The 25442-nt window shown below is 45.0% G+C and overlaps 1 protein-coding gene across 5 annotated transcripts in view; it reads right to left on the reverse strand.

The window, feature by feature from the left end:
* The window catches only part of CDRT1 (CMT1A duplicated region transcript 1), a 44657-nt gene that overhangs the window by 12833 nt on the left and 6382 nt on the right, over positions 1-25442 (reverse strand). For 4 of the 5 annotated variants that reach the window (XM_017950355.3, XM_009189714.4, XM_009189715.4 and 1 more), the window contains exons 3-10: positions 24851-25051; positions 24628-24755; positions 23711-23833; positions 18322-18431; positions 15650-15850; positions 9347-9468; positions 7040-7188; positions 5280-5422 (exon numbers count right to left, since the gene is read on the reverse strand). In XM_017950355.3, coding sequence (XP_017805844.2) covers positions 5280-5422; positions 7040-7188; positions 9347-9468; positions 15650-15850; positions 18322-18431; positions 23711-23833; positions 24628-24755; positions 24851-25051 — 1177 coding nt within the window. The remainder of the gene's footprint in view (positions 1-5279; positions 5423-7039; positions 7189-9346; positions 9469-15649; positions 15851-18321; positions 18432-23710; positions 23834-24627; positions 24756-24850; positions 25052-25442) is intronic. The other variant, XM_017950356.3, reaches the window with a different exon arrangement.

The raw sequence follows: 25442 nt of genomic DNA on the forward strand, positions 1-25442 counted from the left end.
CTGGCTAACACGGTGAAACCCCGTCTCCATTAAAAATACAAAAAAATAGCCAGGCATGGTGGCGGGCGCCTGTAGTCCCAGCTACTCGGGAAGCTGAGGCAGGAGAATGGCGTGAACCCAGGAGGCGGAGCTTGCAGGGAGTCGAGATCGGGCCACTGCACTCCAGCCTGGGTGACAGAGCGAGACTCCATCTCAAAAAAAAAAAAAAAGAAAAGTGTCTTAGTCCATTTTGTGGTGTTATAACAAGATACCATACACTGGGTAATTTCTAATCAACAGAAGCTTATTAGTTATGGATCTAGAGGCTGGGAAGTCCAAGGCCAAAGGACTGGCATCTTGTGAGAACCTTGCTGTGCCAAAGGCAAAGAGGGGGCAAAAGAGAGGAAGAGAAGGCTGAAATCATCCTTTGATAAGGAACCCACTCCCACAATAATGAACCCATTCCCACTGTAGCATTAGTCCAGTCCTGAAAGGAGAGCCCTAGTGACCTAATACCTCCCATTAGGCTCCACCTCCTAACACTTACATTAAGGATTAAGTTTCTAACTCATACTTCTTGGGGACACATTCAAATTATAGAAAAGAGAAATGACAAGGATATTAAAATGACACACTAAAAATATCCATTTAACGCAAAGAAAGGCAACAATGAAATAATTCAGGAACAAAAAATACATAAGACTGTGGAAAACAGCATTAATAACAGAAGTAAGTTTTTTTGTTTGTTTGTTTGTTTTTTCTTTGGGGTCAGGGTCTCACTCCATACCTAGGCTGGAGTGCAGTGGTGAGATCATAGCTTACTGCAGCCTCAAATTCCTGGGCTCAAGCGATCTTCCCACCTTAGCCTCCTCCTGAGTAGGTGGGACTGGATAGGACAACTAGTTAGAAGATCCACAAGGAAACAGAAGACACGAACATCATCATAAACTATCTAGAGCTGACATACATATACAGAACACTCCACCAGACAACAGCAGAGCACACACTTATCTCAGATGCACATGGAACATTCTCCAGGATAGACCATATGTTAGGCTACAAAACAAATCTCAATATATTTTGAAAGACTGAAATCATACAAAGTATGCTCTCCAACTACAATGAAATTAAATTAGAAATGAATAATGAAAGACATTTAGAAAATTCTTAATTATGTGGAAATTAAACAACCTTGTCTTAACCACTGAGTCAAAGAATAAATCAGAAAGGCAATGAGAAAGTAGTTTTGAGATAAATGAAAATGAAAACACAACCTATCAAAACTTATGGAATGAAGCTAAGCAGTGCTCAGAGGGAAATTTATAGCAGTAGATGCCTACCTTTCTCCAATCAATAATCTTTCACCTTAAAAAACTTGAAAAAGATCAAATGAAACTCAAACGAGGAAGCAGAAGGAAAATAATAAAGATTTTAGCAGAAATTAGAAATAGACAATTTAAAAATACAGAAAATCAAATGAAACCAAAAGTTGGTTCTCTTATTATTATTTTTTTATTTGCCTATTTATTTACTTATTTTTGAGACGGAGTTCTGCTCTTGTTGCCCAGGCTGGAGTACAATGGCATGATCTCAGCTCACTGCAACCTCAGCCTCCTGGGTTCAAATGATTCTCCAGCCTCAGACTCCCTAGTAGCTGGGATTACAGGTGCCCGGCTAATTTTTGTATTTTTAGTAGAGACGGGGTTTTGCCATGTTGGCCAGGCTGCTCTCAAACTCCTGACCTCCGGTGATCCACCCGCCTCAGCCTCCCAAAGTGCTGGGATTACAGGCATGAGCCACCGCACCCAGCGGTTCTCTTTTTAAAAAGTCAACAAACGGCCAGGTGTGGTGGCTCACGCCTGTAATCCCAGCACTTTGGGAGGCCTAGGTGGTTGGATCACCTGAGGTCAGGAGTTCGAGACCAGCCTGGCCAAGATGGCAAAACCCCGTCTCTCCGAAAAAATACAAAAATTAGCCGGGTGCAGTGGTGGGCACCTGTGATCCCAGTTACTCGGGAGTCTGAGGCAGGATAATCACTTGAACCGGGGAGGTGGAGGTTGCAGTGAGCTGAGATTGCACCACTGCACTCCAGCCTGGGAGAAAAAGCAAGATTCTGTCTCAAAAAAAAAAAAAAAAAAAAAAAAGTCAACAAACTATTAGCTAGACAATTGACAAATCTTTGACCAAGAAAATAAGAGAGAAGACTCAGATTACTAATATAAAGAATAAAGCAGGGGACATTTCTACTGACTGATGGAAATGTTTGTAATTAGATAGTGGTAATGGTTGCACATTATGAATATACTTTTAAAAATACTTTAAAAATTGAATTGCACACAAAAGTGGTACATTTTATGTTATGTGAATCGTATCCTAATTAAAAATTGCAGCGAAAAGCAAATTACAATGTGAGCTATGGAAAATACATTAAGGAATAAAGTTTTTTGTTTTGTTTTTTGAAACAAGGTCTCACTTTGTTGCCCAGGCTGGAGTGTGGTGGCACAATCACAGCTCTTTGCAGCCTCAACCTCCCCAGGCTCAGGTGATCTTCCCACCTCAGGCTCCCAAGTAGCTGGGACTGCAGGTGTGTGCCACCATGCCAGGGTAATTTTTGTATTTTTTGTAGAGACAGGGTTTTGTCATGTTGGCCAGGCTTATATTTAAAAAAAAAAAAAAAGCACTACAGGCAGGGCACTGTGGCTCACGTCTGTATTCTCAGCACTTTGGGAGTCTGGGATACTATATACTAATATAAAGGTGGGTGGATCACTTGAGGTCAGGAGTTCGAGACCAGCCTGCACAACTTGGTGAAACCCTGTCTCTACTAAAAATACAAAAATTAGCCAGGCATGGTGGCACATGCTTGTAGTCCCAGCTACTCAGGAGACTGAGGCAGGAGAATTGCTGGAACCTGGAAGACAGAGGTTGCAGTGAGCCGAGATCACGTCATTGCACTCCAGCCTGGGCAACAGAGTGACACGCCATTAAAAATAATAATAATAAAAATAGAAATAAAAATAAATTTATAAAAAGACACTACAAGTACAGAAGCTTTTCCAAAGATCATCATTCCTGTCAGTCCTATTTTGCATCCTCAAATTTCCTCCCTCATATCCATTCTGTCCCACGCTATGTGCAAAATCTTAATTTTGGTTGAAAAAATATTACATCAGGAATGGAAAGACCACTTTCTCCAGCCCTTCTTCCATCAAAGGACAGATAGCAACTATATCTGCTTTCTCACCTATGTCACATTCAAAAGATGAGTTATCAGTCCAATCGTTAGAACTTTCCAGAAAGGCAAGCTGTCAAATTATTCCTTGTTACCAATCAGTTAGATACATTTATTGAGCACAGAGCTCCTACAGACAAGGTGGGAGAAAGAGACCTACAAATGAGAGTATTGACCCTGTCTTCCAAATGTCTATGGTTTTTCTGTTACTATGCAGGATAGCAGGAGCTAATATGAATGGTATATTAGGGACTGTCATTCAATAGGAGTGGGAATTGTCTGAGAAGGTCTCATAGCAGAGGTGGAGGGAGAGGCTAATGGTATGATGGAACCGTGACGAAATTGCTGGGCTTGCTGGGAACAAATTATTTTCCGCTCACTAACTAATCCTACTGAATCCTGCTTAGAAGCTTTTAAAACATATAGTTGACATTTTCAGGTGATTTCATAAAGCTTGACTTCCTCCCGGAGATCAAGGCTTGATAATCCAGAAGGTTTACTAAGCTGGCTGGATGGAGTTATAGTCTTGTGGTGGGGACTAAGAGGGCTTTGCACAAAACTCAGCAATCAGGAAGCAATCATGGTTCATTTTGACTCTTAATATCTAAGGGTAAGATAAGTCACTGTAGGCCAGAAAAAAAAGATCAATTTACTAAAAATAAGTTTCCCCGATGGATCCCCTAGAAAGCCCACTTATTCTTTTTATTTATTTATTTTTTTTTTTTTGAGACGGAGTCTTGTTCTGTCACCCAGGCTGGGGTGCAGTGGCGCCATCTCGGTTCACTGCAAGCTCCGCCTCCAGGGTTCATGCCATTCTCCTACCTCAGCCTCCTGAGTAGCTGAGACTACAGGCGCCCGCCACCACGCCCGGCTAATGTTTTGTATTTTTAGTAGAGACAGGGTTTCACGGTGTTAGCCAGGATGGTCTCCATCTCCTGACCTCATGATCTGGCCGCCTTGGCCTCCCGAAGAGCTGGGATTACAGGTGTGAGCCACCACGCCCGGCCAAAAGCCCACTTATTCTTTTAATCAATTAAGGTAGCATTTAGTTTCCTGGAAATTTTTATAATGCATTCAGGGAAAGAAGCTATATTCATGTAGTATAAGAGTAGCATAGAGTAGCATATAAAACTGATGACCATGGCAGAATTGACCACAATACTCTTTCCAAACAAGCACGGATGTGACCTCAGAATGCTTATTACTTGATTCCAAGCAGCCACCACCACTAAATTTGAATTGGCATGTAAAATGACATCCATTTGCTACCCTGGAATAGGATCCAGCCTGTAGACTTGTAGTTATAAGTGCCTCTTTTTAAGCTCTCAGCTCTTTTAAAGTCTTTGGATCATTTTTAAGCTTTTGTGAGCACAAGCATCCTGGGATAAAGACCAATTCCTAGAATTTTAAGTTTATTAGAATTGGCATTATTTGGGATGGTTCTGCCAGTATTCATATGTCTGATAGCTATCAGGTATGAATTTATCATGAGGGTCATAAATATAAAATTTCAGGCTGGGCGTGGTGCCTCACGCCTGTAATCCTAGCACTTTGGGAGGCCGAAGCGGGCGGATCACGAGGTCAGGAGATCGAGACCATCCTGGCTAACACGGTGAAACCCCGTCTCTACTAAAAATACAAAACATTAACCGGGCACGGTGGTGGGTGTCTGTAGTCCCAGCTGCTCGGGAGGCTGAGACAGGAGAATAGCATTAACCTGGGAGGTGGAGCTTACAGTGAGCCGAGGTTGTGCCAGTGCACTCCAGCCTGGTGACAGAGTGAGACTCCATCTCAAAAACAAAAAAGAATTCAATAACTTCTCAAAACCCCCAGCTCCTATAGTTACTTCGCAAGAGAAACAAGGAAGAGTGGAAAAGGTTAATGGCCAAACAGAGAAGATGGTGGGGGAAAATGGGTCCCAGGTGGAAGAGGAAGGAAGCAGAGAGGGTGAAGTGCAGAGAACACGATGGCCACAGGGAGCAGAAGGTCTGCCAATGATTGCACTCTAGGCTATGACGGGGAAGGGAAGGACACCAGGTTCACCACTCCAGGCTTCACAGGCACCTACTTGGGATGCTTGAAGGCCATCAGGCAGCGCTCATACTTCCCCACCATGCTCCAGGCCATGACCAGGCCATCAGTGCTTCCCGAGAGGAGATGCCACTGGTCGAAGAACAGGCACTTCACGGCTCCCTCGTGGCCACTGAGAGTCTGCAAGAAAAGATACCACTGTCTTCAACTCAGACTGTGACTCCTCCAAGAACCAAAGCTGAGGCTTCTTCAGATGAATGCCAAAGCCACCCCCCATCAATCTGTGATTGCCATTCACTTGGTAGGTACCTGAGCTAACCTTGCTTTTGCTGTAAGAAGGCCAATGGAGGCCGGGCATGGTGACTTATGCCTGTAATCCCAGCACTTTGGGAGGCCGAGGTGGGCGGATCATGAGGTCAGGAGTTCGAGACCATCCTGGCCAACATGGTGAAACCCCGTCTCTACTAAAAATACAAAAATTAGCTGGGCATGGTGGCGCACACCTGTAATCCCAGCTACTTGGGAGGCTGAGGCAGGAGAATCGCTTGAACCAGGGAGGTGGAGGTTGCAGTGAGCCAAGATTTCGCCACTGTGCTCCAGCCTGGTGACAGAGCAAGACCCTGTCTCCAAAAAAAAAAGAAAAAGAAAAGAAAAAAAGAAGGCCAATGGAGTCCATTCCACGTAGAGCTCTCTCTCTGGTTACAGAGGAATGGGATCAGGGAGGGGCCACGTTCCTGGTGGGTCTGTGTCTGGGGCAGACACTACCTTCTTGGAGCACCAGAAAGGGCCAGAAATCACTGTCCTTTGCTGTCAGAAGGACGAAGGCAACATGTGCTATCCCAGCTCCTTGCCAGAACGCAGAGTGCACATGGGCCATCCCTGTGCCTGCAACTGCTGGATTGGCCATAGTGACAGGATTGGTGGGAAAATTCCACAGACCAAGCCAGCCACTTTTCACTGTGATCCTGTGTTCCTGCTGCAAATCATATATCGCCACCACCCGCTAAGGCCAGGGGTTCAGATCCAGCAAGAATAGGTTTCATGACCAACCAATCACTTTCAAGACCATCCATGTTCTCTCTTCATTAGAGAGCAAGGAGGAAAAAACATTCTCTGTTCATCCCCCAGTATTTTCTTCTTAGGAAAAAAATGCTTTGTTCATCCCTTCACCCCATGCCAGAATACAACACTTTTTTTTTTTTTTTTTGGAGACGCGTGATCTCAGCTCACTGCAACCTCCGCCTCCTGGGTTCAAGCGATTTTCCTGCTTCAACCTCCCAAGTAGCTGAGGTTACAGGCGCCCGCCACCATGCCCGGCTAATTTTTTGTATTTTTTTTTTTTTAGTAGAGATGGGGTTTCACTATGTTGGTCAGGCTGGTCTCGAACTCCTGACCTCATGAGCCGCCCGCCTCGGCCTCCCAAAATGCTGGGATTACAGGTGTGAGCCACTGCGTCTGGCCCTACAGAGTGCAATACTCTTGAGGAGAAAAAGGTACTTCACCTCCACTGCTGTTAGAAGGCCCTGAGCCCATAACTCATGCTGAGTCAGAATGCAGCCTTCCTCCACCAACCCCATGATACCATGGGTCATGATGTGGGCAGTGGAGCCCCTACCCTCCACGGACTCTGAATGCCCCATTTTGGGGCCCTCCCCTTTAGAGCTTCAGGACTGTCCTTCTTGACGGCCATACTCAGTTGCTCTAGGATGACCTGAGGAGCTAGGTAGGGGGGGCCCAGGGGCCCACCCATCTCCTCCCCAGTGCCCTTTCCCACAAGGCAGCCCACTGCCCACTCACCTTTACCAACTGGGCCATGACAAGGTGCCACACTTTCACCACCCCTCGCTCACAGCTGCTCACAATGTAGGTATCATTGATCCTGGTGGCCAAGATGGGGTCTTTGTGTCTAAACGTCTTCAGGCACTTCCCTGTGTCTACATCCCATACTGAACAGGAGGGAGAGAGAGGAAGAGATGGGAGTGGGGAAAAAGGGGGAAGAGGAAAGTTGACAGTGGAGTTCTGCTCCCCATCACAGAAGCAAAAGACTCATCGAGCCCATCAAGTCGGACTCTAGAAGGACTTCCCCTGGCCTAGCACCTCCACAGGACAGGCTCACCAACAGCTCATGTACCCACAGCACAGATGTGCCCTGAATACAGGTGGTTGGGGGAGCCACCTGTTGGCTATGGCCCTAGAACTTAGCCTTGAGGCCCAAGTGCTAGACAGCTCATCTCCAATCAGCTGATTCATCAAGCCTGAAACATGCTTGCTATCAAGTAGAGTTCATAAAAATCATGGCATACAGCTTGAGTAGGGGCAGGTAAAATTAAAAAAAAAAAGAAAGAAAATCACGGCATACATGTAGTGTTGTCATTTTTCCCATACGCTGTCTTCCTGACCCACACCTTCTATCCCCAAAATAAAAGAAGGTCGTCTACCCTCACTTACATTTTTAAATACTTCTGAATCTGACTTTTGGATTTTATGGAGAAATGGTCGCAGCTAGGGGTGGGTTTACTGCTGCTTCAACACAGACTGTGTTACAGCAACTGCCTGGCATCTTGTAGTGGGGATGAGAGTGGGTGGGTGGGTGGCAGAACAGGGTTTCCTAAAAGGAAGAAGTTGATGCCAGGCCCAGTGACTCACGCCTGTAATCCCAGCACTTTGGGAGACCGAGACGGGTGGATCACAAGGTCAGGAAATCGAGACCAGCCTAGCCAACATGGTGAAACCCTATCTCTACTAAAAAAAACAAAAATTAGCTGGGTGTGGTGGCATACGCTTGTAGTCCCAGCTACTCGGGAGGCTGAGGCAGGAGAATCACTTGAACCTGGGAGGTGGAGGTTGCAGTAAGCCGAGATCGTGCCACTGCACTCCAGCCTGGCCACAGAGCAAGACTCCGTCTCAAAAAAAAAAAAAAAAAAAAAGTTTAAAGTGAACTCTATGAATTCAGGAATGAAAACATTAAAGTCTCCTTCAAAGGTGCTTCCCAAAAGCACCTTCTTCCTCAGGCAACAGGACAAGTGGCCTGAGACAAAATATAACAACAACCAGAGTTGATACTTACATGGCGCTAACAGTAAGCCGGCGACCACTCAAGGTGTGTGACATGCATGAGCTCATCTTCACAAGAAAAGTACTATTATTATTCCCCACTACACAGATGAGGAAACTGAGGCATAGAGAAGTTAGGTTGCCTGCTCAAGTCATGTAGGTGGTGAGTGGCAGAGCCGGGATTTGAACCTAGGGAGTCTGGATCCAGAAGCCATGTGCTTAACCATTTATGGTAGGTTAGCCCTAACTATGTAAGTATGCTTTCCTTCGCTTTTCTTTTTTTTTTTTTTTTTTTTTTTTCTTTTCTTTTGAGACGGAGTCTAGCTCTGTCGCCCAGGCTGGAGTGCAGTGGCCGGATCTCAGCTCACTGCAAGCTCCGCCTCCTGGGTTCACGCCATTCTCCTGCCTCAGCCTCCGGAGTAGCTGGCACTACAGGCGCCCGCCACCTCGCTCGGCTAGTTTTTTGTATTTTTTAGTAGAGACGGGGTTTCACCGTGTTAGCCAGGATGGTCTCGATCTCCTGACCTCGTGATCCGCCCGTCTCGGCCCCCCAAAGTGCTGGGATTACAGGCTTGAGCCACCGCGCCCGGCCTCCTTTGCTTATATTTTATGTATATATCTTGGCCCATTTATAAAATTACCAATGGGGCTCTCGTGAGGATTAAATAATGTATGTTAAGCATCTGTCACAAAATTGGTACTCAGTAAATGGCAGCTGTTGTTGTTCATGGATTTATTATATTCCCCACTATATATTTATGTATCTGCTTCCATTAGGAGACTATGAGCCCTCTGAAGAAATAAAAAGTTGTATCTAAAGGGCCGTATCCTATTCCTTTTTTTTCTCCTCAGCATCTAGCTCAGTGTGTAGCTTGTTGTAGGTATTCTACAGATAGTTGTTGAATGGATGGATCGATGGAAGGAAGGAAGGGAGGGAGGGAGGGAGGGAATAAATGACTGCCAGCCTATAGAAATGAACAAAACAAAGCATTTTGGTAACCCATAAGTTGCAGGAAACTTCTTAGAAAATTTAAGGCACTTCTTACTCACCTTTTACCTGGCAATCTTTTCCTCCCGACACGAGCCTGTTCTTACACAAATCTATGCAAGTGATAGTCCCCTGGTGACCACTGAAGATTCGTGTGCAAGCCCCACTTTTCAGATCCCAGTATCTGCAGGAATCAGGCCAAAAGAATGTTTGTGAGAGCTCCTGAGGGCTCAGAGGATCATACTGCGTAGAATCCCTGTAGATAAGTAGGTAGTTGGGAGGCAGCAGAGCCTCATGGTTCAGCTTAAGAGTCAGGGGCCTGGATTTGAATCCCAGCTGCAGCACCTATTTGGTGTAACTTTGAGGAAGTTAATTTCTGTGTAAGTTTCCTTTCCTTACTGATAAAATGGAAATAATAATGAGTAGTTACATCATAGGGTTTTTGTGAAGAATTAAATGGACTAATACAGTGATTGTCAACCCTGGGTAACTTATACCCCCAGGGGCCATTTGGAAATAGCTGGAGATATTTTTGGTGGTCACAAGCAGGGAAGGAAGAGACACTGGTATCTAGTGCATCGAATCCAGAGATGCTGCAAAACATTCTACATTGCACAGGGCAGGCCCCACAGTAAAGAATTTCCCAGCCCCAGATGGCAATAGCGCCAAGGTTGAGAAACCCTGCACCAGTGGAGGTAACACTGGAATAGTGACTAACTTGTACAAAATGCTTGATCAATGTCAGGTGGTTTTCAGGTAGAAGCATCCTGAATGACCACCAGCCTTATAATCCATGGCACTGATTCAGTGGTACAGCAGATCTTCAAACAAGAGCAACAGAATCCTTTACCAGTCACTTAGATCCAAAATATTTATGTACATATAGAGCATATCTAAGAGATAGATGGGAGCAAAGATGAATTATCCTGTTTTTTGTTAAGAACACGTGCCCAAGGTCTCTCAATTGCACTTCCACTTCAGCTAGGCTGCTTTTGAGACAGGACAAAGCAGAATGCTGAGATAATGGTTCTGGAGCAGGCTTCCTGAAGTCCATTCCCAGGGCCATCACTTACCAGCTGTGTGATCCTGGGCAAGTTACTGAACCACCACGTACCTCAGTTTCTTCATCTGTAAACTGAGGACAATAATTGTACTAATGGCCACGCGGGGGAGCTCACACCTGTAATCCCAGCACTTTGAGAGGCCAAGGCGAGCAGATCACGAGGTCAGGAGATTGAGACCATCCTGGCTAACATGGAGAAACCCCGTCTCTACTAAAAATACAAAACATTAGCCTGGCGTGGTGGCAGCACCTGTAGTCCCACCCAGGAGAATGGTGTGAACCCGGGAGGTGGAGCTTGCAGTGAGCCGAGATAGCGCCACTACACTCCAGCCTGGGCGACAGAGCGAGACTCCGTCTCAAAAAAAAAAAAAAAAAAATTGCACTTACTTCATAGAGTTATTGTGAGGTTTTGCACATAAAAACGATTAATATGTCTTTGGGGTTTTTTGACTATGTTAAGGTTTTTCTTCTAATATTCCCAAGGGTCTTGCAGCCTTACCAATGCCTTACCAGTTTCTCAGAGCCTCCAATGCAGCCACAGTGCATTGAATGATGGCACAGTGCTCTGAAAGAAAGCATGTTTTGAATTTCTGTTTCTAGCAGTATGGTGGTTTATGTCTTCAGGTTGGTTTTCTAAATTTATGCAAGAAAAGGTATTTGATAAATACTTTTAGAAAAATAGGAATAGAAGGAACTTTCTGGATTTAGTAAAAGATATAAGCCAAAGTCATAACAGTAAATATTATGCTCAGTGGAGAAATTGTAGATATATTCCCTTCCAGAAGGGGAACAAGATGAAGATGCCCACTCTCACTGCTACTGCCTGCCACAGCACTGGAAGGCCTAGGCAAAGTTAGAAGGAAAGAAAAACAAAAGGTGGTATAGGCATTAGAAAAGAAGATAATATATTGTTGACCAGGCGCAGTGGCTCATGCCTGCAATTCCAGCACTTTGGTAGGCTGAGGTGGGCAGATCACGAGGGCAGGAGATCGAGACCATCCTGGCCAACATAGTGAAACCCTGTCTCTACTAAAATACAAAAAAAAAAATTAGCCAAGCATGGTGGCATGTGCCTGTAGTCCCAGCTACTCGGGAGGCTGAGGCAGGAGAATTGTTTGAATCAGGGAGTCGGAGGTTGCAGTGAGCTGAGATCACGCCACAGCACTCCAGTCTGGTAACAGAGTGAGACTTTATCTTAAAAAAAAAACAAAACAAAACAACAACAACAACAACAAAATATATATATAGTCATTTGCAGTTGATAAGATTGTCTACATAGAAAAACCAATTATTAAACATACATGCTTTTAGAACTAATAAGAGAGTTTGGCAAGGATGCCAGACACAAGATCAATTTACAAAAATCAATTGCATTTCTCTATGCCAGCAATAACTAATTTGAAAACATAAGCAAAATTAAGATACCATTCACAACAGTAACAAAATTATAACGTTTACAGGCATTAAGTAAAAATACACAGGACTTTTATGAAAAAAACTTTAAGGCTCTAAGAAAGACCACAGATTATTTAATTGAGTGTGTTTACCAAACTAATCTATAAATTCAATGCAATCCCAATAAAAAGTCTGGTTAGGTTTTATTGAAAGTTGATCAACTTACTCCAAAAACTCAAAACTTATATACTATAGCTTTACATAAAAAAGAAAAGTGAGACCGGGTGCAGTGGCTCACGCCTGTAATCCCAGCACTCTGGGAGGCCAAGGCAGGCGAATCACGAGGTCAGGAGATTGAGCCCATCCTGGCTAGCACGGTGAAACCCTGTCTCTACTAAAAATACAGGAAATCAAGCCGGGCGTGGTGGTGGGTGCCTGTAGTCGCAGCTACTCAGGAGGCTGAGGCAGGAGAATAGCGTGAACCTGGGAGGCGGAGCTTGCAGTGAGCCGAGATGGCGCCACTGCACTCCAGCCTGGGCGACAGAGCTAGACTCCGTCTCAAAAAAAAAAAGAAAGAAAGAAAAGTGAAAAGTAGAATTTCCCTCCCCATCACATTTTAAAACATTCTCTAAATGCATACCTAAAAATAAAACAAACAATTTTCAAGAAGGGGGATTTTGATTAAAAACAGAAAAACAGACAATGGACTAGATCAGAGAGCTCAGGGACATTCTCATGCACATATGGGAAATTTCCATGTGATAAAGATAGCACCACAAATCAGTGGAGGAAGTGGCAGGTTATATAGTAGTTGCTGTGGGGGAGAGACTGCTGACTTTATTTAAATACAAATAAATGAAATGGAAACCCTACCTAACGCCACATATAAGGTTGAATTGCAAATAGATTAAAAAACTGAATGCAAAAGATAAAACCGTAATGTTGGTAGAAGAAAATATTAGAAAATATCTCTGTGACCTGGAAGAGGGAAGAATCACAAAAATGAAGGGGAAAAAACCCTGATAAACTGATGTTTTATTACATTCATATTGATTTTTTTTTTTTTTTGAGACCGAGTTTCGCTCTTGTTGCCCAGGTTGGAGTGCAGTGGCACCTCCCAGGTTCAAGCAATTCTCCTGCCTCAGCCTTCCTGAGTCGCTGGGATTACAGACATGTGCCACCATGCCCGGCTAATTTTGTATTTTTAGTAGAGATGGGGTTTCTCCATGTTGGTCAAGCTGGTCTCAAACTCCTGATCTCAGATGATCCGCCCGCCTGGGCCTCCCAAAGTGCTGGGATTACAGGCGTGAGCTATCGCGCCCGTCCCATTTTGAGAATTTTTGTTCAACAAAATTCATGTAGATACTGTGAACAAAGTTAATAGGTAGTCCTGGTGAGAGGGAATTCTCTGGCAGACAGCCTTTGGGCTTCATCTGCACTGTTGGCTCTCCTGGGTCTCCAGCCCCCAGATTTTGGACTTGCCAGCCGCCTTTATCACACAAGTCAATACTTTATAATAAATCTCGTATGTATATACACATCCTATTGGTTCTGTTTCTCTGGAGACCCTAATACACATATGAAAAGGTGCTCAACTTCATTAATAATCAGAAAAGTTAAAATTTAAACCCCAATAAAACACAGTGAGTTTTATTTAATATCCATCAGATTGACAAAACTGTTAGATTGACAATATTAAGTGTTTGTGAGAATACATAAGAAGAGATATTCTCATATGCTGCAAATGGGAATGTAAATTAATATAACCGCATTGGAAAGCAGTTTAGTACTCCTTCCTAGAAATTCCCATGCTAAGAATATACCTTTAAAACACTCGTGCACATGGGCATCAGGGGACACATCCAAGACCCATCTCTGGCAGCATTCTTTGAAATAATGAAAAACTGGAAACAAGAGCCAGGCATGGTGGCTCACGCCTGTAATCCCAGCACTTTGAGAGGCCGAGGCAGGTGGATCACGAGGTCAGGAGATCGAGACCATCCTGGCTAACACGGTGAAACCCCATCTCTACTAAAAAATACCAAAAAAATTAGCGGTGCGTGGTGGCGGGCGCCTGTAGTCCCAGCTACTTGGGAGGCTGAGGCAGGAGAATGGCGTGAACCCGGGAGGCGGAGCTTGCAGTGAGCCTAGATCGTGCCACTGCACTCCAGCCTGGGCAACCAGGTCGAGATTCCGTCTCAGAAAACAAACAAACAAAAAACTAGAAAGAATGCAAATGTCCACCAACAGAAAAACAAACACATGAGTTATGATACAATCGTCAAATGTAATACTGTATCTCAGTGAAATAAGTTAATTACTGCCACCTACATCATATAGGTGAATCTCAAAAATATAGTTCCATGTAAGAATGAAGTACCAACAAATTTTAAAAATATGATTCCTTTTATGTTGAGTTCAAAAACAGGCAAAAGTAATTAATACTTTTGGAGATATATAAGAAGGAAGCAAAAATGACAAAGAAATGCAAGGGAATAATTAGTATAAAATTAGGATAACATTACCTCTGGTTGGCAGGAAGAAGCAAGGAGAGAAAGGCACAGTGAGAGGGTTAGGAAATGGTGATATCTGATTTCTTGGCCTGAGTAATGGATGCATGAGTGTTTGTTATACTATTTAAAAATATACATACATATGCGTTTTTAAAACACTATTTTGCCTCTATAGTCTGTCTCATACCCATAAAAAGCCATGTTCCCTGAAAGAATCTGTAAGAACAAAGGTAAATTATTTCTTCATCTAAGAATGATAATAAAGAAAATTTTTCTGACTTGCACTCATCAATTAGAAAATATATCTGAGGGCCGGGCGCGGTGGCTCAAGCCTGTAATCCCAGCACTTTGGGAGGCCGAGGCGGGTGGATCACAAGGTCAGGAGATCGAGACTATCCTGGCTAACATGGTGAAACCCCGTCTCTACTAAAAATACAAAAACTAGCGAGGCTTGATGGCTGGCGCCTGCTCGAATCCCAGCTACTTGGGAGGCTGAGGCGAGGGAGAATGAAGCGTGAACCGAGTGAACCATGGTGAGCAGTCAGCGCCACTGCCTCCAGCCTGGGAGACACAGTGAGACTCCGTCTCAAAAAAAAAGAAATATATCTGAGGCGGTGATGGCTCAAGCCTGTAATCCCAGCACTTTGGGAGGCCGAGAAGTGGTGGATCACGAGGTCAGGAGATGAGACTATCCTGGCTGTATAGGTGAAAACCATCTCTACTAAAAATACAAAAAAACTAGCGAGGCGTGGTGGCGAAGCCTGTAGTCTCAGCTACTTGGGAGGCTGGGGAGAATGCTTTGTGAACCGGGAGGGGCCCGGGCTTGCAGTGAGCGAGATCACGCCACTGCACTCCAGCCTGCAGGAGCACAGCAGGAACACCGTCTCAAAAAAAAAAAAAAAAAAAAAGAAAAAAAAGAAAATATCTGATAACTGTTATAAATCTATCTCATTCAAATTTTAAGCAAAAAACATTCCTGACCTTTTTTCCTTGCCAAAATAATAAGCTGAAGCTATTCTAGAGTCAGTATCTTCTAGGATAACTGTTTTTTTTTTTTTTTTTGAGCGAATCTCACTTCTGTCGCCAGGCTGGAGTGCAGTAATGGGTGGCACAAAGCTTCCAGGGTCCACGCTCATTCGACCTCAACCTCCCGGCAACTGGGCATACCACCTCGCCCGGCAGCCCCGTGACCCTAACAATAGAGAGCCGGGGGTTTCACTATGACCAGGATGTCTCGATCTCTAAATCCCATCTCGGCCTCCCATGAATGAAGCCACCGCGCCCGGCCAAGGATAACTGTTAAATATAAAAAGAAAAAAGCATGCCCACTTCTTCCATGAGCTGCCTCTAGGCCTTAGGTGGGATGGGGATCATGATGCCTTTGGACTCCTCACCTGATACTTAGGTCATAGCTCCCGCTTAGGAGAAAATTTTCCTCCTCACATAGGAAGAGGGCCCGGACACTCCCAGCATGGCCTCGGAATTCAACGGGTATCACTTTTCCTTGTATGATGTCCAGAAGGTGGATCTTTCGATTAGATGACACAGCTATCAGATCTCCCCCGGAATAGTGGATGACTCTTTTTTGATCCCACCTGAGTGCCAGGGGAAAAGGATTATCCATGAAAGAAGATTCTGTGTCCTTCCTGGGACTGACTTAGCCCCCTGACTTTCGCCTACAGCAGTGGTGTAAAGAAAAAATCAGGGCCTTTCAACAAGGGAGGCAGCAGAAGGCAAGGTCGAGAATTAACAGGCCCTGAAGGATCCCCACTCTCATACATGACAAAAATCCATTTCCGTCAAATTTAAAAACTAAAGACAAAAGGCAATTTTTAAAAAAATTCTGTAAATGTATGCTAAATCCCCGAGAGAGAGAATGGAGTATGTGGCATTGCCCAAATTTAACTGATCATGGAAATCTTTTTTCTTGGAAAACATCAGAGGAACACAGTTGGGAAGTCCTCTGCACACTATATTTCTTTTCTTTTCTTTTTTCCCTTAATCGATATCCAGTGAGCATACGTTAGGTTCAAAGTCCTGTGCTAGCAGATACCACAGGAAATATAAAGAATTATCAGATAAGGACCTTACTTATAATGAACTTATTGTCCCATAAAACTAGGTGAGTTGAATTAATGTTTCAATCACAGGATTATTAGCAAATAGGTAAAGTATGAACAGGATGACCAAATAATGTATTGTCCAAACTGAGAGATTTTTATTGTGAAAGGGGACACTATTTATTTATTTTTAGAGACAAGGTCTTGCTCTGTCACCCAGGCTGGAGTACAGGGGCGCAATAATAACTCCCTGTAAACTCCAACTCTTGGCCTCAAGCAATTCTCCTACTTCAGCCTCCCAAAGTTCTGGGATTACAGGCATGATCCACCACACCCAAACTGGGGACACTATTATTAATGACACTAGGACTGCAGAGTAGAGAAGGATCATTCCAACAAACAGGGATGTATACGAGGAGCTTTGAGGCCAACCTAACCAGAGAATGAAACCCCATCTCTACAAAAAAATTCAGAAATTAGCCAGGCGTGGTGGCATGTGCCTATAGTCCCAGCTACTTGGGAGACTAAGGCAGGAGAATCGCTTGAGCCCAGGAGGTGGAGGTTAAAATGAACCAAGATTGCACCACGGCACGCCAGCCTGGACGACAGAATGAGGTTCACTCTGAAAAAAGAAATACAGATAGTATGGTGATAACTGTTCTTTAAAATATATATGTGTGCGTGTGTATATATACTTTTTTTATATATATACATGTACATATGTGTATGTGTGTGTATATATACTTTTTAATATACATACATGTACATATGTGTATATGTGTGTGTATATATATGTATATGTACACACATATAAGGAGCAATTCTTGATATTTTTGCCCTTATTCATACCTAGAGTTCAACGAGTCACCATCTCTTCTAAAGAACAGTTATCACCATACTATCCATAAAAACTTGACTTTGCCTTTCCCCGATCTTATCTTCTCTGTCTTCCTCATACTGACTGTTCTATTGTCAAGATGCAATTTGTTAATAAGATTCATGGCCAAAAATAAAGTAGAGGTGGACTTTGCAAAACCTTGTGAATATAAAGTGAAGTCCTAGGCCCAAATATGGCAGAAAGTTGATTATTAAAGAACCTTCTTCTCTCGGCATATTGAAATGATGTCAGAGTATGCAATTATAAATACGACTGTCATATTTACCATGGGAAGATATCTATAGTACTTTGCTAGGCTGGGTTACAGAAATATGTGTAATATAACACCACCGCTATTTAAATTTGTGCTAAGTATGCAAAGAAAAGAATTCTAGAAGGCTAGACATCAATATTAATGGTGGTTATTGCTAGGTGATAGACTACAGGAAAACTTTGCCTTTCTTTTTTTTTTTTTTTTTGAGACGGAGTCTCGCGCTGTCGCCCAGGCTGGAGTGCAGTGGCCGGATCTCAGCTCACTGCAAGCTCCGCCTCCTGGGTTCACGCCATTCTCCTGCCTCAGCCTCCCGAGTAGCTGGGACTACAGGCGCCTGCCACCTCGCCCGGCTAGTTTTTTGTATTTTTTAGTAGAGACGGGGTTTCACCGGGTTAGCCAGGACGGTCTCAATCTCCTGACCTTGTGATCTGCCCGTCTCAGCCTCCCAAAGTGCTGGGATTACAGGCTTGAGCCACCGCGCCCGGCTAACTTTGCCTTTCTCTACACATTTTCTGGCATTTAGAAGACTTTTTCCAATAACTGTATATTATTTCTAAAATTAATATAACAAAATAAAGAGATTTCAAAAAATAAAGATTTTATGTGTGACTTGTGCAAAAGGTTGTTGGTCAGCATACCCAAAATTTATAAAGGGAAAATATCCTTTACCCACTGCCAAGAATGGTGCAAAATGAAGCAGCTATTGTCTTCATGAGATCACGTGCAAGTTTAGGGCTGGAGCTTGAGGTGAGGAGAGCTTGCCTTTCCATGTACACAAAGGTCAGGGAAATCCCAAGTGTCAGTATGGATAACTCAAGCGTCCCTAGAGACCCAGATTCTGAACCCAGTACCTACGTGTCAGAGAGAATGCGAACATTGTAGGTTCCACAGAAAATATTTCTCTCCTCCATTAGGACCTGCTGCGTTTCCTGGTTCTGGTATGCAGTCCACAGGTTGTACTCATTCTAACAAGGGAATATTTGAAGTTAAATCTCAGTGGTAACTTCAAATACCCACAGTCCCAGAGCCCCTAGGGTCTCCCTGGCAAGGGCACAGGGCTCACGGATTCTTCCTCTGAAGGCTGAGGCTGCTTCTCTGCAGGGAAGGGAGCAGCCGGTGAGCAAGCACCAAAGGAAACCGTGAGTTAGAAAGTGTTGGGTCAAGGTTCTTAATTTTTGTTTCACCTCTTTGATTTTCCATGTGCCCTGATTCCATGAACCTTCAAGGCTGAATTCCAAATGTCACCAATAGCACAACTTTTTCAAAAATGAGCTCACAAAGGGTATCCTCACAACATAAAGTCACAGGTGCCCTTTGACTGACCATTTCACAGAAGTCGGAATGTCATGTGTGTATTACATCTACCTGATAGTACAAAGCACACTCAGGGATTTTAAGCCACATGTGAAATTACTGCTATACATGCTATGCATGTGCTTTTTTTTTTTTTTTTTAGACGGAGTCTCGCTGTGTCGCCAGGCTGGAATGCAGTGGTGCGATCTCAGCTCACTGCAACCTCCACCTCCTGGGTTCAAGCGATTCTCCTGCCTGAGCCTCCAGAGTAGCTGGGACTACAAGCATGCGCCACCATGCCCAGCTAATTTTTGTATTTTCAGTAGAGACAGGGTTTCACCATGTTGGCCAGGATGGTCTCAATCTCTTGACCTTGTGATCTTCCCGCCTCGGCCTTCCAAAGTGCTGGGATTACAGGCGTGAGCCACCACGCCTGGCCGCATTTTTTTTTTAAGACGGTTTTGCTTTTCTCACCCAGGCTGGAGTGCAATGGTGCGATCTTGGCTCACTGCAACGTCTGCCTCCCGGGTTCAAGCAATTCTCCTGCCTCAACCTGCTAAGGAGGGGGGATTACAGGCATGTGCCATCACGCCTGGCTAATTTTTGTATTTTTAGTAGAGACGGGGTTTCACCATGTTGGCCAGGCTGGTCTCGAACTCCTGACCTCAGGTGGTCTGCCTGCCTCGGCCTCCCAAAGTGCTAGGATTACAGGCTTGAGCCACCACGCCCCACCTGCATCTGCATTTCAAAGTTTTCATACATCTGCAACCTTCATTTGTCCTTGCAGCTGCCTTACAAGGTAGATCACTTGCCCCACAAAATGTTCTCATTATTTTACAGATAAGGTATCTGGGACTCAGGGAAAGGAAATCAATTTTATCAAGTCTTGACAGGGGCGCTTTTGTTTGCTTCCCAGTCTTTCTTTTATTTCCTTCCTGCCTGCCTTCATTCTTCCTCCCTCCTTTCTTCCTCTATCACACACCTTCTGAGCAGGTATGGCATTCCAGACATGCTAAATTCTGGCATAGATGACTGAACTAGATTCTCAGTTCCATTTATACTCCCTGCCATATTCTATCCTCAAATATCCAGAAATTACAGTCCCATTAGACTAGCAGGAAAGAAAAAGCAGAATATATTTATCTTGAAGGCAAAGAAGAACACAGCATCATGTTTGCACCTGAGAGTCCTCTTGGGGACATCTCTGAAGTCTCCTTCCAAACCTTAGCCTTCTGCTCCATGCCTTTAGACTCTTCCTCAGATGCCCTCTTTCCTCTGCTCCCTCTCCTTAATCGTTAACCATGTAGCAATGTCCACCAAGAAGTTTCTGCCCGGAAGAATCTGCCAACCTGCCTCCCCTCCAGGGTCCAGGGAGCTTTCCATATCCCAGCCTGAATTAAATGATGCTGCCCTGGATTCTCCCAACCCAGGGGTAATTCATTGGCCTTTGCTCATCTCCTAAGTTTCGTGAGCCCAAGAAGCCACATGGTGGAGTCATTGGGAGGGAAAAGACCTGAGTTTAAATTCCAGCTCTGCCACTGCCCAGCTATGAGACCTTGGGCACTTTCTCACAGCATATCCTTCATTTCCACATCCATAAGCTGGGAACAACGACATCTCCTCGATCTATGGTAAAGTTAAGTAAATGCTGCATGCAGAGCTACAAGCATTGTGCCTGGCACACAGTTTACACTCATGCTATTCACTCACCTCCACTTTTCCTAGAAGACTCTATAACTGCTTAGTCTTGCTATTAATGTGTTCTCCATGCTGCTTCACCTGCTTCTCTCCCTTTTCTCTCTCTCTCTCTCTGTTTTTTTTTTTTGAGATGGAGTCTCGCTGTCTTGCTCAGGCTGGGGTACAGTGGCGCAATCTCAGTTCACTGCAACCTCCGTCTCCTGAGTACAAGCGATTCTCCTGTCTCAGCCTCCCAAGTGGCTGGGATTACAGGCATGTACCACCATGCCTGGCTAATTTTCTATATTTTTAGTAGAGACAGGTTTTCATCATGTTGGCCAGGCTGGTCTTGAACTCCTGACCTCAGGTGATCGCCCTGCCTCAGCCTCCCAAAGTGCTGGGATTACAGGCATGAGTCACTGCACCTGGCCCCTTTTCTTAAACTATACATGTAAGAATTAAAGAAAGAGGAGAGAAACACGAAGGGTGGCTTGACAGTCAACAGGTTTATTTCAAATCTGGGAGGGAATTCTGAGCGAGTTAGGTCAGAAGCCACACTCTCTTAGAGACTAAGAGTTTCTAAGGATTCAGGGTGGGAGAGTTTATCAGATGTTCAGACTGCTTTTGTGTCTCTTTGTTGTGCTTATCTGGGAGGCAGAGTTGTGTGTCTGTCCCCATACATCTTTCTGCAGCTGCGGACATACCCCCTGAGTCTGATTTAGCTTCCCTATCTTAGTGCACTTGAAGGGAAAGGAATGTGCTTATTATGGCCCACTGTTTTACTGGGGCCCATTGTATGAGGGTGAAGTCCGGCAGTTACCCAAGAGACTTTCCCCCCACCTCCCTCTGTGCCCGAGATGTCTTAATCTGTGTTTTACTGTCTGCTCTTTCTGGCTGCTTGTAGTTAGAAGAGAAGTGATTTCCTTGAAACGCATGAGACTAGAAAGGGACCTGGAACTTAAAGTGACGGTGTTCGTCCGAGATGACGGTGCTCCAATTCTGTCAATACATTCCTAGAATGTCAAACACTGGCTGGGTAGTCTTTCTGTTGGGCCATTACTGACTGCATCACCCAAGGAAGAAGGGTGTTGTTTGTGTTATACATAAAAGAGCAACAGACTTGAAAACAAAAGCAGGTCCATGTTCAAATTAATGCCTCTTTGACTCAGCTGGCTGGGAGAGCTTGACTTCTCTGCGCCTCAGTTTCTTTATCTACAAAATGGGTGAAGGGACCAGCTCAGAAATGAATAACTGCAGGTCAAATGAAATCCAGAAATGTGTTTTCCTTTTTTTTTTGAGACAGTCTCGCTCTGTCGCCCAGGCTGGAGTGCAGTGGCGCGATCTCAGCTCACTGCAAGCTCCACCTCCCGCGTTCACGCCATTCTCCTGCCTCAGTCTCCCAAGTAGCTGGGACTACAGGCGCCTGCCACCATGCCCGGCTAATGTTTTGTAATTTTTAGTAGAGACGGGGTTTCACTATGTTGGCCAGGCTGGTCTCAAACTCTTGACCTTGTGATCCGCCCACCTTGGCCTCCCAAAGTGCTGGGATTACAAGCATGAGCCACGGCACCTGGCCCAGAAATGTGTTTTCTTTGGCACATGTAGTTTTTAAAACTGCTTTTAACTGGTTGCCAGTATTTAATAAAAGCAAGAGATTTCACATAATATGTCAGATTTCTATCTTCTAAGGCTTAGATGGTCTAACAGGTCAGGGGCCTCAAGACAATCTCTCAAGACAATAATTAGCCAGAACTGAGCAGCAGCTGGCTCTTCAGATGCAGGTGAACTGTCCAGCCCATGACAGCCACACCGTCCGCTACTGCCCACACCACCCGCCTCCTCCTTTGTGTCACCTGCCTGGTCCCTCCAGGTCATATGAACTAGATGCTCTCTCTGGATGCTTCTGTTTCTCAGATTCTAATTTAACATAGCTTCCTCCTGGGAAGCGGCAGTCAAACCATCCCTTATTAACTATCCTTTTGGGGCCAATTGAATAGACTTCAAAATGGACTTTAGTGGCCGGGCGCGGTGGCTCAAGCCTGTAATCCCAGCACTTTGGGAGGCCGAGACGGGCGGATCACGAGGTCAGGAGATCGAGACCATCCTGACTAACACGGTGAAACCCCTCGCCTCTACTAAAAATACAAAAACTAGCCGGTAGGTGGCTGGTGCCCAGTCCCAGCTACTCGGGGAGGCTGAGGCAGGAGAACAGGGAACTCCAGGAGGCGGAGCTTGCAGAGTGAGCCGAGATCGCGCCACTGCACTCCAGCCTGGGTGACAGAGCAAGACTCTGTCTCAAAAAAAAAAAAAAAAAAAAAAAAAAAAAATGGACTTTAAGCAGGGAGGAGGGGGCAGAAATCTAATGGTTTTAGGAATATCAACCATGCCTTGAGAGGCAAAGCAAAGAGCTCGAAGAGTCTTCCGTTCACTCTTCATTGTTGCCCACGAACTAGTGGAGAGGGCTACATTTAATTAACTCTCTCCTTCCATCCTAGAGCCAGAATGAACCTGGAAGTGAGAGATGAGGGAGCCGAATTCATCCAGGCCCCAGGCATTCTGGAACCAGCCCTGGCCCTCCCCTCCGGTCCTCCTCAAATTCCTGAGCAGCAGATGCTGGAGCCTCCAGAGGCATGGGCTCATGGAGCTGCTCCTGGCCTCTGAACCTGCCACCAAATGACCTGGTGCCATGGACACAGAACACGGCCATGGGCTTTGAAGTAAGGAAGAACCCTGAGAGGACAACCAGATCAATCCACCCATCCAACAGATGAGTAAAACAAGGCTTAAGAAGAGGAAGTGTCAGCTGGGCGTGGTGGCTCACACCTGTAATCCCAGCACTTTGGGAGGCCGAGGTGGGTTGATCACGAGGTCAGGAGATCGAGACCATCCTGGTTAACACGGTGAAACCCCGTCTCTACTAAAAATACAAAAAAATTAGCCACATGTGGTGATGGGCACCTGTAGTCCCAGCTACATTGGAGGCTGAGGCAGGAGAATGGCGCAAACCCAGGTGGCGGAGCTTGCAGTGAGTCGAGATCGCGCCACTGCACTCCAGCCTGGGCAACAGAGTGAAACTCTGTCTCAAGAAAAAAAAAAAAAGAAGAGGAAGTATCTTGTAAGTCAGTAGCAACACAGAACTCTGGTCTTCCTTAAGGAGTGTTACCTGCCATGATCCTCTGTCCTCACTCCCGGGCTGAGTCTGGACTTCAGCCTTCAATGGCCAATTAGAATGAGACGTTCACAGTTACTTGCCCCAGATGCCGTTGGAACCCACCTTCGTCCTCAGCTTCCACTTCGGATGTTTCACACGCATACGCTTCCCGTCATCTACCATTTTAGGAACTGGGATAGAAACCTTATTGGCATAATTAGGATCAATTCCTCTTGTGTAGGACCCCTGGAAAAAGACAAAAAAATAAAAATAAAAATAAATAAAAACAGAAAATGGCTACTCTTGGCTCCGACTCTGCAAGAAGAAGGGAAAAACTAGTTCTTGGCAAAATCTGAAGGATGCGTAAGCCCTGGCTGCGGCAGGCGGGCCCAGTGCTGGCTAGTTCCCCTGGCAGTGTGTGCAGATCGAATGGAGGAGAAAAATAAACACCAGATGCCACAGGGGGACCAGCAAAGATGGTCAGACTGTCGCCAGCCTCACCATAGCTGCTGCTTCTCATCCTCTGTCCTCTCTGCTGGGAAAAAAATTCAAGTTACCAAAATCCATGGTGTAGGGTGAGACTTCTGGCAAGAAACGGAGAAGTAAAAGTGCTGGAGAAGATTACCATTGGGGAAAATTGCGTTTTAACTTAAAAAAAATACTTTGCGGCCTCATCAACATCTGTGTTCCATATGAGGCTGATGCAGAAACGCATTTATGGCTTTCTTGCTGCGTAAGCTGTGATATAACTCCCTGGGGACTGGGGGTTCTCTGCTTTGTGAGGTGTTGGAAAGGCTCTGCCTCTCTGCTCCTGAGTGGTCTCTATCCTTATGGTCCTTGTGAGATGCACTGACCACAAGAGAGTACTCAGTCGTCAACAGGAGTCTGGACCAAAAAGAAAAGACCCATGAAGCCTAAAAGGCCACAAATGTAGAGCAGGAGGCCAGCTAAGGGTTTACAAAAGGTCCACAGTCAGATCAGCCTCAACACAAAAATGAAGCTGGTCTCAGACATTCCCCTTTCAGACTTGCAGGAAGTACCTGCATGAAGATAATCTGGTTCTGAATGAAGCCGTGCGCTGACAAGTCCGTCTTGACCTGTTGAGCCATGGCGGCCCAGTGCTGGCTCACAGAGGCACACTTGTTCAGGGTGTGTCTATCCAGCATTCCTGGAAAAAAAAAAAAAAAAAGATGGACCCAGAAACCCCAGAACTGGGCCAAGATGGGAGGTGTCTGGGAAATCCCCTCAAACACCCCAGCATACTTAGAATGTACTTGGAGAGGTGGATGGGCAGGTAACGGATGAAGTCTCGGTATTTGCTGAACCCAGAAGACAGGTCTCTGAGGTCATCCAGGTCAACCAATAGATTGCAGGGATCGTACCCTGGCTTGGTTATGCCTCCTTTTTCAGAAAACAGCCTATTCATTTCAGAAATACACTGGAGTGAATTCCTCCATGGTTCCTCTAGAGTGAAGCCAGAGAAAGGTATGTGGTTGAGTCGGCTCTGTAGAAACTCCGGGCCAAGAAGAAGTCCTCACCAAAAGCTCTCCCACAAAATAAACCTCCTCAGAGTCTACCCTTAGGCCACTAGATTTTTGTCATCTCTTCTGCCACATGAGAATAGAACCGTTTGACCCGAATATACATGTACTTTTCCACTTTTTCAGCCCAAGGAGAAGTCTAGAGTATCAGAGTCTGAAATGACATTGTGCCTGGAATTTTCTTAAAAATACTCCAACAAGAAAAAATTTTAAACAATTTAAGAAAGGGGGGGAAATGAATGGAATAAAATTGGTAAAATGTTGGTAATTGTTGAAGCCAGTGCTATGTGGGTGGGTGGTTATCGTACTGTTCT

The sequence above is a fragment of the Papio anubis genome, chromosome 17 (genome assembly GCF_008728515.1).
Source record: "Papio anubis isolate 15944 chromosome 17, Panubis1.0, whole genome shotgun sequence".
Taxonomy (NCBI): domain Eukaryota; kingdom Metazoa; phylum Chordata; class Mammalia; order Primates; family Cercopithecidae; genus Papio; species Papio anubis.